The following is a 14,914-nucleotide window of genomic DNA, read 5'->3' on the forward strand; positions in this document are numbered from 1 at the left end:
AATAATAAATTTGCTGTAGAACACGCGATATAAAACTTATCAAAGCAGAGATAGTGAAAATTGACTTATATAAGATGGCATTAATAAACATAATATAGTCCCCGTTGCTGAGGAAATCTGACGCCGATATGCAAGCGACAAAATTAATCGAAGCCTCTTTCGCACAGCCTTTGACTCTTGAAACGTTTCACCTGCGACTTATAGAGCATGACGAACCGTTTTGTCTTAAAGTCGGCTTTAAAGAAACTAACAGGATCATGCAGTAGGGCTTCCGGTCCTTTAGATCTTCTAAGGTCTTTGCTCCGGACTCCGTTCAAGTAATAAATTCTTTTTAGAATCGTGTGAACGTTCTATATTCGCCACATTACAAAACATTGCAGGAAAAATGATCAATAATTCGTGTTATTATTAATAATTGTTTAACTATTTAAAGAGGGAAGACGAGTTAAATATGCGGATTATCTTTTTTGAAAAACAATACTACGTTTGGGGATTCCCTATCCTTTTACGTGTCAATTCATTTGTGTTAATGATAAATTATATTATAATTAATATAACTAGAGTTGACTTTTTCGTATCTTGATTAATTAATACATTTTTATAATTAGTAAAAAGTTAGTAAAAGTTTCTGCTTAAAGGGTGATCCAGTTAACAGGTTAATAGCTCATTTATCAATTTTTGTTTTATATGACATTTTTAAAATTCTTATTATTAGGAAAATATTTTTCAACCGTTTTGCAGAAAAAACAATGGGACACCCCGTACAACGTTACGTAGATAGGAAATAAATGACCGAGTAGAACGTGTCTGGATTTGTCACACGACTAAGATAACAATTGTCATTTGTTATTAATGGATTGTATATCGTGGGAATTGGACTTCACTAAAGCATTATCACAATTGGAATATTCCTAATATAGAAATCTTATCTTGCCCCGCTTTTTTTATCGTCTATCGATTAGTATATTTTTGAATATCCAGATAGTTTTCGAAGGTAAAAAAATATGTTTATAATACAGCAATTTATTAATTCAAGAACATTGTGAAGAAAACTCTTTACTGAAAATGTATTGATTCTAATGAATTTTTATTTTTTTGATAGTGGAGTTAGATGAATTCTGATTCATCATTTATTTTATTTATTATATTTTTAAATATAATATTATGCTACGCATAATTTAAATAGATATTACATGTTAAATGTTATTACGAATATTATTTATATAAATTGTCGAGTAGCTTTGGTAATATCTTTTCATTTTAGGTGTACTTCTATTCCTTTTGAGAACTTCCGAATTAATGTAATATTAATATGAAGAATCGCAATCAATATGGAATACCACTAATTAATTAGATTGCAATCTATGTTGCTCTAATTCCCGAATCAAATAGATATTTAATCACTAATCTGATCACAGATATATAATTATATCTAGATAGATTCTTTACCGTAGAAAAGATGAAAACAGGTTATTGATAAGATTAACTTTTTAATTGTGTAATCTCTTATCATTTGCCTTTTTTTTATTGGAAAATCAATTTGAAATATTCTAGAAGAATAATAATTATAATTTTACGTGTTAATATAAAAGTACTGAAATGTATAAAATCATGCAATCTACACCTATACTTTTTCCTATGATATTATTCAGAACTATAGGAAGGCATTGCAAACAATATAATATATTTACAATACACTTAAGGTATTAATACATGCAGAAACGCTTTAAATATTACTAAAGCCAGTAGTCGGTTTCCACTCACACATATTTCTGTTTTCAAAAATTTCTAGATAATTATAAACAAATTTTCATTAACACGTGTATTTCCATACTTCAATTTTATATCAAAGGTGCGTTCACAGAATTTGAAAAATTGTTCATAAAAGTGACAGCGGAACTACGTTGGAAAAGTTCAGAAGACCATGGGGAAATTAAGTAAATAAATAAACAAATAAATAATCTTTATGTTTGATACGTATTTTTTGTAGTAACAGCCATATCATTACGTAATGTTTGCCTTGGAATTTTCTGGTATCAAAAATAATATCTCCGATGATAACGTAATTTTACTATCTAAGTTAAATGCAACATATAAATAAATATTCGTATTACGATATAAAAGTTAAATCGTATATTATTAATCTCCTTAAATGTTTTAGTAAATTGATAGCAATTAATAACACGGGATGAAAACGAAGAATTTTCGGTATGATAAATACAATAGATGACTAAAATATGAGTATCCAAAGTAAATGATATAAGGAATAAATAGCCTCTGTTATTTTATACAAAACAATATTTTTGTATCGTTATTTCGACGACAATCCATAAATATAGATACAACATCTCGCTAAATAACCACGCCTTTATCAATAAATAACAGATTACGTGCAACTCGCTTATCAATATTTCAAACGATATTAATAAAACTCAGCTTATTTATAATCCTTTACATATGTAATTTACACATGTTACGCTGAAATTAAATTCTCCTATATTTGCATAAATTCAACACATTTTCTATATATTTTCGAAATCAAGTTTCTTCGATAAAACTCACTACTGTAGCTGTAACTTTTGCGCGCGTTACACGTAAGATTTAGATATAAGTTGGATAATATCTGATAAAGATCCATTCGATGCACATTGTTACGTAAAAAGCTTACAAGGATGTTCACAATTCCTATCAAACCACTGATTTTAATTTGTCAAACCGATGCAACGAACCAATCTCAAACGATATCTCCTAACCACGATATATAAAGTTCAAGTCCATAATTCTAATCACTTTGGCGAAAGTAAAAAGATATTTGATATAAATATAATTCACAGAAAAATTTTTCCGAGAAATTTTTCGAAATGTCCGAGTCTAATCTTCCCAAAGAAGATTTCGTTTTATCGAAACTTTCGAGCCGATAATTTGCTTATCAGTTTCGCGCGCGTCATCGATACGAATCAACTCCTACACGGACTTATAGCCGGTTAGCCCCATTTCTTTCTCTACGACGAACACAGTATCGATTAGCGGAGCACCAGGTGCTCGAGATACCCTGACCTTGACACAGAACACGTTTTTCAGTCAACTCTCACGCTCACCGTGACAATTTGCCGGAGGGACACACGGTTGGTGCCCGTTTCCAACAGCAACTGCTTCGTCTCATGCACGTGTCCTCTTTATGTTCCGCAATCAGAGAGCAGAAAAGTCTCACGTCGTACATTCTTCGATTTATCGCACGAGTCGTATCTCGCGACATGATCGCTCGATACTTCGTCGACCTTACGTATACATATCTAACCGGTTCACGCTGAAATTTCCCATGGCGTACGGTTTGTGCCCATTCGTTCTCACCAGATGAAAGCCTCTGCTCTTCTTATCCACCTTGTCGCCAGCCAAAACGGCCGGGTATCTGGGAGGACACAGGCCAAGCAGGTAAAAAGAAAATCCTCCGCATTTCCAGCCCCAGAAACCCACATCCGAATTGATGGACTCGGCGAAATACATCACGGATCTGTGATGATCACACTCGAAAGGCTTCCAATTGTCCCAGCAACCCGGCTGGTTGATCCCACCGTTCATATAGAAATCTATGTGCCCGCTCATCTCCACCTTGCCCTGAATGAACGCGTTCGTATGAAAGACATCGACGAAGACCGCGTCCGACGGGTCTAATTTGTAATCATTCTCCACGGTGACAAACAACGGCATGGCAGGATCTAAACCCGTTATCCTTGACATCTTGTACGGTCTGAGAGCTGTAGCCGCGAACGCGGGCACGTGTGCACCCAGACTGAAGCCGATCACGTGGATATCGTCCGCACCCACGTCCCTCAGTCTCTGCACCAGCTGCGCCAAACAATCGCCCACGTGTGGCACGTTTTGCACAACGATGGGATAGCACGGTGCCGTAGCTAGACGATGCCAATCCACGGCTATCACATTGTAATCATAGGTTTTCAGATATTCGTTTCGCACGTCCACTAGATAAGACAGTGCCATGTCAGAATCGTAACCGTGTATCAGGATCTTGGTAGGGTTCGAAGGTTCGAAATGGATTCGTTTCAAATTCGAGCGCTTCTCGTCGACCATGATCTGCTGACCCACATCGGGATTTCTTTGCGTGTATAAGAAGAACGTCACCTCTTTATCAGGGCAAGTTTGATTCGTGTTCACCAGACACGGTCCTATAAAGTAGTCCTTGGCGACACCTTCGTCCAACGAGTTGCTGACGACGAGCGGCTGCATTTGCGCGCCAGCGGACGAACGAACCATCAGAGAGATGGCGAATACACAAACGTAAAACATTTTCCACGTTGTCAGGTCTTCCATGTTGAGTCTGTTGGCTGGTCCAGCGGCCCTCCACCGGCAAGACTGAAGACTGACGGCCGTTAGGGCCGGTTTCACTCGACTGCCGAGGCGAAACTAGCAAGCAGCTCGTGCGTCAGCCAGTCGCAAGGGAAACTTTCCGCTCGATCAGCACGTACCACTGGCCGCACGAGCTCTGAATCCTTAAAGAGGGGCATGCCAGACCCGACTCGTCTAATTAACTGGCTGTGACGACGTATGCACGTGACGATCGATAAACGCGCCGCCACCGCTCGATCGCGACTGCCTCGACAAAGGTCGAACCGATGACGAATTGAAGCACGCTGTCGCTGATATTACTCTCTGCTAGTGTTCGCGTTTTTGGAAGCGTTACTGACTACCGATTCGCGAAATTGATCAGCGGAAAGAACGATAACGGGGAACGACGCCCCAGTGTTCAATGGGACTATTGTCTACGAGCTGGAATCTGTAACGGTGTAGGAACAACGCCGGAAGATTCGACGTGAACAAATCGCGAGTCTGTCGATATGACTGGCGCAGGCGCGCGACCAAAGCGGAGCGCAGCCGACGGAAATCGATGATGACACTCGCGTGTGATTTCATAGATAACGTAGTGTTGTTATGGAAACCGTGAATCGATGAGTCAGGCAGCGCTTTCGACGATCGCTCGTCTAACTTTCTTCGATTTTCATCGAAATTGTTATAAAATTGTTAAATTATAATTAATTGTACGAGAATATAACCAATAGGGAGAATTTATTATATTTCTATAAAATTCGTTACTTGTAAGAAATAATTTTTTATGGATTTATTTATTGTACGAATGATGAGAAAATTGTTTGGTCTAATTCAAGCGTAATCCTATTTTTTATCGTATGTTATCTATTATCGTGACTGCGTGTAATCTTATAATTTGTTGTTTATTTATCTTGTTTTTTTCTTGATTATCTTTCTTACTTCAATAATTTTTTGTAATAAATTCAGTAGCGTATACCAAAGAAATAATTGTTAGGAATGCAGCAATTGTTTTCAGCGAAAGGAAACAATCTTGGATTCACGTTCGTATCTATTTGATAACAAAATCTAGTTGACTATTGTTCACAATACACAAGAGGAAGTTTGCGCGCCATTGAAGGCAATCTTTGGTGTCATTGAAGTTAGTCACGTGAACCTAGCATGTTCTCTCGTTCATAGTACATACACGACAAATATATACATCAACTTATAATTACTCTAATTGGCATGGTATGTCGCGTTAAATTGTTCTTCTTAGTCAGTTACTCGAACATTATCTCCAACAACAATTCATATTTCATTTGAAATATCAAAACAAATATTTTCAGTTTCCAGATATTTAAGAATTTTAGCTTTTTGTTCTTATATTCTCGTTAAAAAAAAAGAACACATTTTACCTTCTGATGGAATTTTTGGTTCGAGAGATCAGGTTAATTATTTACAGATCACAATCGTTGTAACATACAATATTATATAAAAGTTATTTATAAGTAATAATTAATTACAAATCAAACAATTGTTAGAATATAAAACAGCCGAAAGTGATGTATGACGATAAAAATGATGCCTCGAACATTAGTTTCGGATGTGGCCGTGAAAGTGGACGCGCGTTTCCGCCGCTAGAAGGTGAAATTCTCGCTTAGTATGCGACTCGTAGACACGTACTTTCCCGTAGAGTGTAGAACGTACGTTGAATGTCAATTGCCAAAAACACTTTTACGTTCGTTTCGAGAAATGGCTTTGTCTGTTCCAATTACGCGTTGTGTGCTCAATTATCGTCATCTACCAATTGCTGGTCAAGGTAACCGCTGACTTTATATGCCGAAATTTGAAGCACCGAAAACACAGCCAGAAAATGCTTGCTTGGACAAAAATGGAGGGTTGAAACCACGACATGCCAAGAGGGAATCGATAGAGGGATAATTTTTGTGATAAACGGGCCGATGTAATGAGGGTCCGCTTTCCAACCCTTTCTCGATGCATCAAGATGCAATAAAAAAGAAAATAAACGGGTTTACTAATGGCGTGATGTAAATGTATAATAAAGGATAATTGTACGTGATAAACCGTGTCTCGATGATCTTAATGTGACGTCGGAATTTTAATAGGGGAAATGAAATGAAAGATTGGTTGTAAAGAATTTGTCAAAATCTTAGATAAGAGTGATTATTGTAATTAGTTTTATTGAGTTTGAGGTTGACTAATTGAAGAACGAGCGAATGAATTTGTAATAGAAAAGTATATTGAAATAATTAAAGGTATAAGTAAAAGTATAATGTATAATAAGTTTATGTTGATTCAGATTTTTACTCTCTTAGTGTTACTAAACAATGGAATGATAGGGAGCACGTTCATATATTTATAGCAAAAGGACTTTACCAAAAAAAGTTAAGCTTATAGCTTTAGCTAGAGGCTACAGGGAACATAAATAGAAATCTGTTTATTAGTTCCTTACTTCCTAGACCTTGCAACCCTAAACATAATGTATACTCAAGGGTACAATAATAATATAATAATGCACCGCACCTTATTTAGAATATTTCTGCGTAATAGCAGTGTACAGGTCACGGATGTACATAAATAAGGATGTAGAGTCTTTCTTGAAGTAGTTAATTCAACAAGTTTCTTGCAAGTTTGTCAAAAGAAGAGGAATTTTCCTTTTACGAGACACGCATGCACTAAAGTTCGAAAGTATCCAGATCGTTTCTTACAAAATGTAATTTAATTACAAAATTCTAGAAAAATTGTAGATTTTGTGATGATTTTATTTATGCTTTCTAGAATAGTACCATTCGCGTATGATGAATAATTTGTCGCGATAAATGATAAAACTGGAGTGTACAACTGTTACATCTTGCAGAAGTATATGCAAAGACGATAAGTCCCTATCTTTTGATTCTTTAATTTCTGAATTATAAGTTAGATTAAGACGAATTCTAAACTGATAAAAGCATTATCGACGTCAATGCAACCAATGATATTGAGATAGTACAAATCTTTAGAAAAGTCAGAAATGTATCATAATAAAACACGATCGTCGTTCGTAAATGTATATGTGCATTTTATAGTTGAAATATACGTAACAATTCCTGCGATTTAAATCCGTTCAAAGAAGGAATAAATAAATACAATTTTTATCGGTTGTTTGAATTTTCCAGAAGAAACCGCTTATGTAACATGGAAACAGAGGGGATAATGCTTTGCCCAATATCGAAGCGGCGCAAAAAGAATTACATAGTTTGTTAAAAATATGCGGACAAAGGTATTGAATGCTGGAAAAATACCCTCGTTACCGTATTTTAAAAAATACCAATTCCATCGAAATGAATACAATGAAATCTGAAATTTTCACTTTCTTCCCTTTAAATATGAAATTTTATTTTATGCTATTTTGTTTTACTTTGTTTGTTATACTAAATAGTATTTCTAATATTTCCGATCTTTTATCACAGTAGTAGTTTCGCGTAATATACATTTTATTTATGTATCCTATTAATTTTTTTGTTTCTGTTAATAAAACAATTTTATCTACTCGAATATTCTCTACGTTTTAAATAAATAAAATTATCCTTTTAACAAATATTATTACGTTCCCTGAACAGAATTATACTTTTTGTTATCTTATAAGTATAGTTAAGGATAAAAGTTGAATATCGTGAAAAATATCACGTGAAGATTGATGTAACGTTAATCGTTCTCACCCGTTTTAGCTGTTTCAAAATTCATAACAGGAAAGGAAAGCATAATCTCGTTCTCTCCACCGAACATCACAAATAGGAAATTGCAGATTTCCCCAGAATACCCCGGAATTCTATTTCGCAATTCTCTCTGTGCAAATCGTCCCGACGTAACACGCCTAACTAGTATCAGGATCAACGAATTTCGAATGAAAATTTCTCCATTGCCAAACTCCATCGTTATAAGTAAATAAAACATTAAATTGCCAATTAACCGACCAGACTCCACCACCTCGTTATTTTCGACAATACCGCCATAGATAAAAGGGTCTTCGAATTAATCTATATCGCGTTACTTTTCCAATTAAACGTCGATAGTCGGGCAGCTTTTTAATTTGACGATTCGTTACGATACAAAAATTGCCGCGAATTAGTGTTTAATCTTTCCGAACGCTTCGTCTTTTTAAGCTCATCGAACCAATCCTTTTCTCGTCTAAAAAATAATGTTGTTTAATTATCAGCATATATTAGCTTTAAAAATTAATCCTTCCATCATCATACGTATCTCGAACGCTGATTCGTGTTCCTACGTTCTTATGAGACAAATAAACGAGTTAATAAAATTGGTTCGCTCATTATCTATTATTATTAATTATCAATTAGGAGCAAAAAAAAATTCTTTGTTGAAAAAACTAATTCTTCCCTAAAGAGAAGAACGTAACAAGAGTTGATTGTGAATACGTAATTAATGGCTGAAAATCCTCTAATTTACCAAAGATCACCGGCACTCGTTATTTCTTAAAGGTTAAACGAAGCTTTATCAACAAATCCCTTGACAGAAGTAGGAAAGAATGGAATCAGATCTTAAGGTAATAAAAAGGAAGTTTTTAAAATTAAAATGAGGAAGAAAACAAAGAGATCTCTGGCCTGTCTACCCAGTTCGAACGAACGAAGAAACAGGGTTGCAAACGGTCGATGCTCTGCTGAAACGAGGCCAGAGCTCAGTGTCCGGCATTGCTTGTCAAGCAACGCTTCTTTCATTCCCAGTTTCTTCCGACTTCCTCCGGCCTATTAGCCAGCTTCCTCGCATTTTTCCAACCATGCGGATTGCTGCTGTGGCAACGACACAATGTCGTAAGGCAATGACAGCGTGGTTACATCATCGCAAGGGAGTTTCGTTCCTGGAGAAACTTTCAGGGGCTGAATTTACTTTTGACCTGGATCGACGGTCGCATGTTGACACTTTGTGCCTTGGGAATCATTTGCGTACACTTTTTTACATTCTTTTGATTACAAAAATTACTACCATCCTTGGATGCGTTTTCATAATTTTTCATTATATTTATTCGCTTTATACTCTAGCTGTTGAGTCAGTTAAAATTAAAAGAAAGCCAGTAACGATATCGCGAAAGTTTTTGATTGACCCTCATTACCTCTGCGTTTTATGGCTTGCTTTATATTCATCGGCTCGTACATATATACAGGATTCCTTATGGAAAATAAGAAAAAGAAATGTAGAATATCACTTTTTCATATGACGCTTCGTTTTCTAGAAAATCAAGTTTGAAAATTTGTCAAGCACACTTAAACTTGACTAACAACCGGCTGGAGATGAGTAAACGATCAATAGAAGATTATCCTAGATGCAGGAATAAAGAAAAAATGTGAAAAAGGTTTGTCTGCTTAGTAAATTTTCCAGTTTCTTTTTCTTAAATAAATCATCTTGCAGACAAATTTTATTCTACATTAGTCGATTATTCATCTCACTCATCTTCACTTATTAGTTGTTCAGTCCAGAATTAACTCAAGTATATTTGATAAAATTGTCAAACTGAAAATTCTGGAGAACGAAAAAATTGTATTCTATATTTTCTTCTTATTTTTGGTCGTAACATGTACATGATATTCAACCGCACTCTGTGTAGCTTGAAAGCTATCTAATCAGATTTCGCAACTTTGCTGGAAATTACGTGCAATGCATATTAATTGCTTATAATTCTACATTACGAAATTTCAAAAGCAAAGTGTAGGAAACAAAACTTTGTAAAAGTTATTCGGTTAAAGTGAAAATGGTGTCACAAAATGTGCTTAGAATATAACAACTGTTTAATTGACAGAGTGGGGTATCAATAAAATACAGTTACATACTATTTCTCAGGTTCAAATAAAGTAAATTAAGTAAGATCATATTTTTCGTAACATTTTCTTTGAATTTATGTAAATATACCTGTATGCATAGTAATAGTATGTATATATTGTCAATGCGTAACACAAGTCCAGTAATACTGCAACTACGTATATTTACATAAATATTCTTTTGTTTTTAGGTGAAACTTGTACAAATTCTGTGTAGCTTTTTTGACTAGTTTATAGGTTTCACGAGCAAATCGAATTACATGATCAAATTATATGAATTACATGACTACGAAGTGGAATCAGATGTGGTGATCAGGCACGAGCAAGCAGTTCGCGTTAAACACGAAGGGTAATCAAATAACACGTTATTGGGTATGGCGATAAAATTAAATACGAATTGGATTTCACTCTCATGCGTCCACCAATAACGCTATTTCACGAACAAACACAGAATTTCGCCACTGGCTGTGTCGCAAATAACGAGCGAACTGTTAATCAAATTGAGTGGCAAACAAAAAGTCAAGTTCCCTACGGTTTAAGAATTACAAATTATAAACCGATAAAAACAATACAATATTGCATGAAAAAAACAATTATTTGCATAATTATTTTCTTTAAAAACTTTCAAAAAATAGAATCGATAAATTGCTTAATGATAAGAAATTACTCAAATGGCACGAAATAACACGTACGTCGTTGATTAAATAAATGTTACACGACGATCTCAGACGCGCCTTTTAAAAAATACGAACGAGCTTATTACACGATCCATCTTTTATGCTAGATTTAGATAAAAATAAATAATTATCTTTCGGCAATCGATCAGTGATATCTTTTCTTATTACATTTTACGATACAACGAGATATATTATTTTCTCATCTATTTTTTTATAATTTGCTATCTTTTTCGATTAAGTTTCCCTATTTAAATCTTTGCAAATTCCGATAGTATCAAACACAGAAAAATCGTATTTAGTTATGATGAACCTTGGCAAATACAGTTACATTTAATTTACATCGAACAATACCGCTGAGCAATCAACTTCTCTATTTCTCCTAATTCCACTATTCTACTAAATACTAAGTTTCACTATTTTCCGGCTTCCAGAAGCTCGACGGCTCCTCTTCGTCTTCTATTACCCGCGCAATAATAATTTCTCCACAAGCAACAACCTCCTTCCTCCTCCTCTCCTCGTATCTCCGTTAGAAAACGAGCATATCCACCTTGCCTCGTATGACGTTTTACAAACGTTCGCCGGGTAAAACGAGCCGGTGGAATGCGAGATTCGACGAAATGGTACGAAATGGTAGGAAAGTGCGCGTCATCCGGCGAATAAATGCGTTCACGGTTCAGCGATACGGTGGGACGCGACCGCACGTCGCTGTCACGGTAGAGGCGATCGTTCAGCGGAAACAACGTCGGTCGACGGCGAACGCGAAAAAGCGCGAGGTCGTTTCGTTTGGTTGGTCGACCCCAAACAGCGAGCGTACCCTCACGGACCACCGTACAACCGGTTGCCTGTTATAAATGAAAGCTCGTTGGGCCAGCCGGTTATCGTGAAACAGCCGCAAACAAATTGTGCTCGCGGTCGCATACTCGTGTCCGATCTCTTGTAATAAGGCATAATGCGATACGATTATCGGCCGATAATTTGCACGCAATCCGTCTAGACACGGCGGACCGTCGATCGCGTGATTTTACGTACGAAATTCTCATTCGAACGTTCGTTTCCTCTTTGTGGATCGCGGGCTAATGCCTCACGGCATAATCTTCAATAATCGTTTTGCTTTTCTACTATGATGGTTTTGAGAAGTTTCAAGCGTTTTTGCTGTGATCTGTCGATGGATGTTGATATCTTTTTGTATTTATAAAAGTAAATGTTCCTTATAGTTTGTAAGGATAACAAATGTATTATTTATCTATGTACTGTTCATAGACTACAAGTGGCAGTTACTCTTTGGGATTTTAATTCAAAAGATCATTGAGCAAAAGCTACCTTTTATTTAAATGGATACCAGCGATGTTAAAGAGATTGGTAAAAATATGATGTAATTAAAAATATTAATTTTCGAGTGTTCACGTTATGAGTAACCATTATAAATGATGAAAATTGTCTTGGTTGCTAGTAAATATTACGGACGAAGGAAATTAGTTTTACAGTATCGTTTATCAGTAACCGAAGAAATTGTGATCATTTGTAATAATTAATCCTAATGAAAATCATTGTTTCATGTATTTTATTATTGTTTATTTTATCATTGCATATATTCTGAAAGATCTGAAAAGCATCTACGAGAACATCTACATTTCTACGAGAAATAACTTCCTGCGAAAAGATAGTATTAAGGTCAGCCTACTTGGAACGGATGTTGTCTCGGCTCTTAATTCTTCGTTCCGTTTCCACAAACAATATCATTGATAGTAGCGATAGCAAGCTTTTTCAACGGCGACGAAAAATTTAGGTTAAGCTGAAAGCGGCACAGCAGCCAGCGACTCTGTAAATTCTACTGAGCTCGAATCCACGAGATTTCGAGCGGCCAAGAGACGGCTGATAAACAAACAAGAACACGACCTAGTAACCCGGCCATTACCGGGTCGATTTGCTTGTACGCTTGAACACTACAAAAGAGAACGCTACAATCGAATGAAATTAACGAACAATGCTCCCGAATGAGTTGAGCTTTTTAAAATGTAATTAATGTTAGAATTAGACGTAATTGATATTAGTACCATTTAATTAGTACAATACCTAGTCCCAATTTAGAAATTAATTATAAAATAATTACTTTTTCAGAAATAATTTACAAATTATTCCTAAACATATTTTATATTTTATTCCATATTATAATTATGAAATATTGAAGATATAGCAAATCTCAACTAAATATGTCTCCATCCGACAAACTTAGTTAATTAGAAAATAAAATCAGCACGGATAAATCGCAGATATCGAAGTACCGATTTCTATCAAATCCCGATACCACTGGCATTAAAATTTCGTTCTCGATATCTTACGAATGATAACAAAAATACAACAAATAATATATATTGAAAAGGCCCCTTCAATCCGTATCTATCACTCTATCGGACTATCCAATGGAAACAACTTGAACCAAACAATTCCATCCCATCCGTCTCTTCCTATAAACCTCCGTCACAATGATACAAAACGGCCGATTAAGACGTCGCCGAGTACCATCGGTCAAAAATGATCGATACGAGACATCTTACCATTTCTCCGCACTTCTATCCCGGTACAATAATTCGCTCCCATCCGGGGGCCTCGATGGGCGCGGTCCATTTACATTTCATTTCGGCAGGCGGTCGAAGGGTTATTTACATTTTCCTCGCGTTTGCCGGCCGCTGATCGCGCAGATCGAAGCGACGGCGCGATGAAGAGGGAAGAAGAATCGGCGGCGAAAGACAGAGAAATACGAGGAACCGCGGAGAAGGGTTCGCAATGGGCCAGGTTTAGTGGGAAGAGGTTCGTTGCAACGCAACGTTCCGATTTAATGGAGCGCAGCGAGTTGATAACGGGCAACGGGCCATTGCAAGATTTATTAACGTCTCGCGACGCCGGATAATGTCTCACCTATTCGCCGACCGTGGAAGCAGACTATAGTCGGGCTGAATTACTCGCGGGACGGAAATTAAGGCTCGAGGCCGGCTGTCTTTTAATCTCCGACAAACGTTTCCTTCGTTTCGTGCCGCCTTCGCCGCTTTCGCCACGGTCTTCCACGGTCCTTTCGCCGGACCGACAACCTGTCCGATCGATAGACCGTCAGGAAATTCAATGATACACAGGCTCTATGCACGCACGAATCACGGAAGTTCTTTTTCGAGGGGATACACACACTCGTTGTCCCGAATACGTTTAACGAACAAACAGTACGAACGATGGCGGTTGAAGAGCGTGGGTGTTTTGGTTGGAAGAATATCAAACTTGTTGAACCGGAGCGATATTGAGTGGCAAGTGTGTGTATGTATGGTTTTGATTGCAAGTATCGAGGATATCGCAGCGAGAGAACTCGAGTGAAGAAGTAAGTAATATGCGAATGGAACTTGTTGATTAGAATCGTAGAAAATGGAGAAAATTGAGTTTTGCTGGAGAGAGATGAAACTAGTAATACACGATGCGTTCTTTTTTCAATCGTTGAACTATCATCGAGTATTGTATTCGAGTACAGATTTTATAGTGTACATGTAAGTATCTTACATTTTATTGGAAAATATATAAGAAAAATGTGAAATTCGTTTATCAGAAATTTTATTAGAGATTTGAGTAGATTATACTTAATCTGTATACGTATGAATTTCTCTCGATTCGTGGTATGATTATCGAAGTTGCTGTTCTAAACGTTTCGCTTATTTTTTAAATAGAAGCATCTTTGTTCGGAATAGAGGCTAAATTAATTAATCATCCATTGTCGATTGGTCCGCTTTCTTTCGTTGTTACGAACTTTTATTTACCCAGTTTTTTCGCTGTTTCTATTATTCCCGACTTTTTTGCGCTGTTTTACAAAAGAAACTTTTAACAAGTTCCGCCCATTTTCCAAGTTCTTCTGCTCAAACCGAACGATAACCAACCGAACTAAAACAATGACAAAGAAACGAAACGTTGATTTTCCACTCCTCCCTTTCCTCGTTCCCCTTTTAATATTTCCGCGGCAGAATGAAAAGTTTGTTTGCTACAAAAGTTCCATCGTGAGTTGCTAAACTTTTTTCAAGAGAAGATGTAAAACTTGATCCTACTTCGTTG

The 14,914-nt window shown here is 36.4% G+C and overlaps 1 protein-coding gene across 1 annotated transcript in view; it reads right to left on the reverse strand.

The window, feature by feature from the left end:
- Positions 1–1,663: 1,663 nt before the first annotated feature.
- Positions 1,664–14,914, reverse strand: part of LOC132910557 (uncharacterized) — a 252,870-nt gene continuing 239,619 nt past the window's right edge. The window contains exon 7 of the mRNA XM_060966329.1: positions 1,664–4,422. Within this exon, the coding sequence (XP_060822312.1) occupies positions 3,280–4,422 (1,143 nt within the window). The 3' untranslated portion in view covers positions 1,664–3,279. The remainder of the gene's footprint in view (positions 4,423–14,914) is intronic.

The sequence above is a fragment of the Bombus pascuorum genome, chromosome 9 (genome assembly GCF_905332965.1).
Source record: "Bombus pascuorum chromosome 9, iyBomPasc1.1, whole genome shotgun sequence".
Taxonomy (NCBI): Eukaryota; Metazoa; Arthropoda; class Insecta; order Hymenoptera; family Apidae; genus Bombus; species Bombus pascuorum.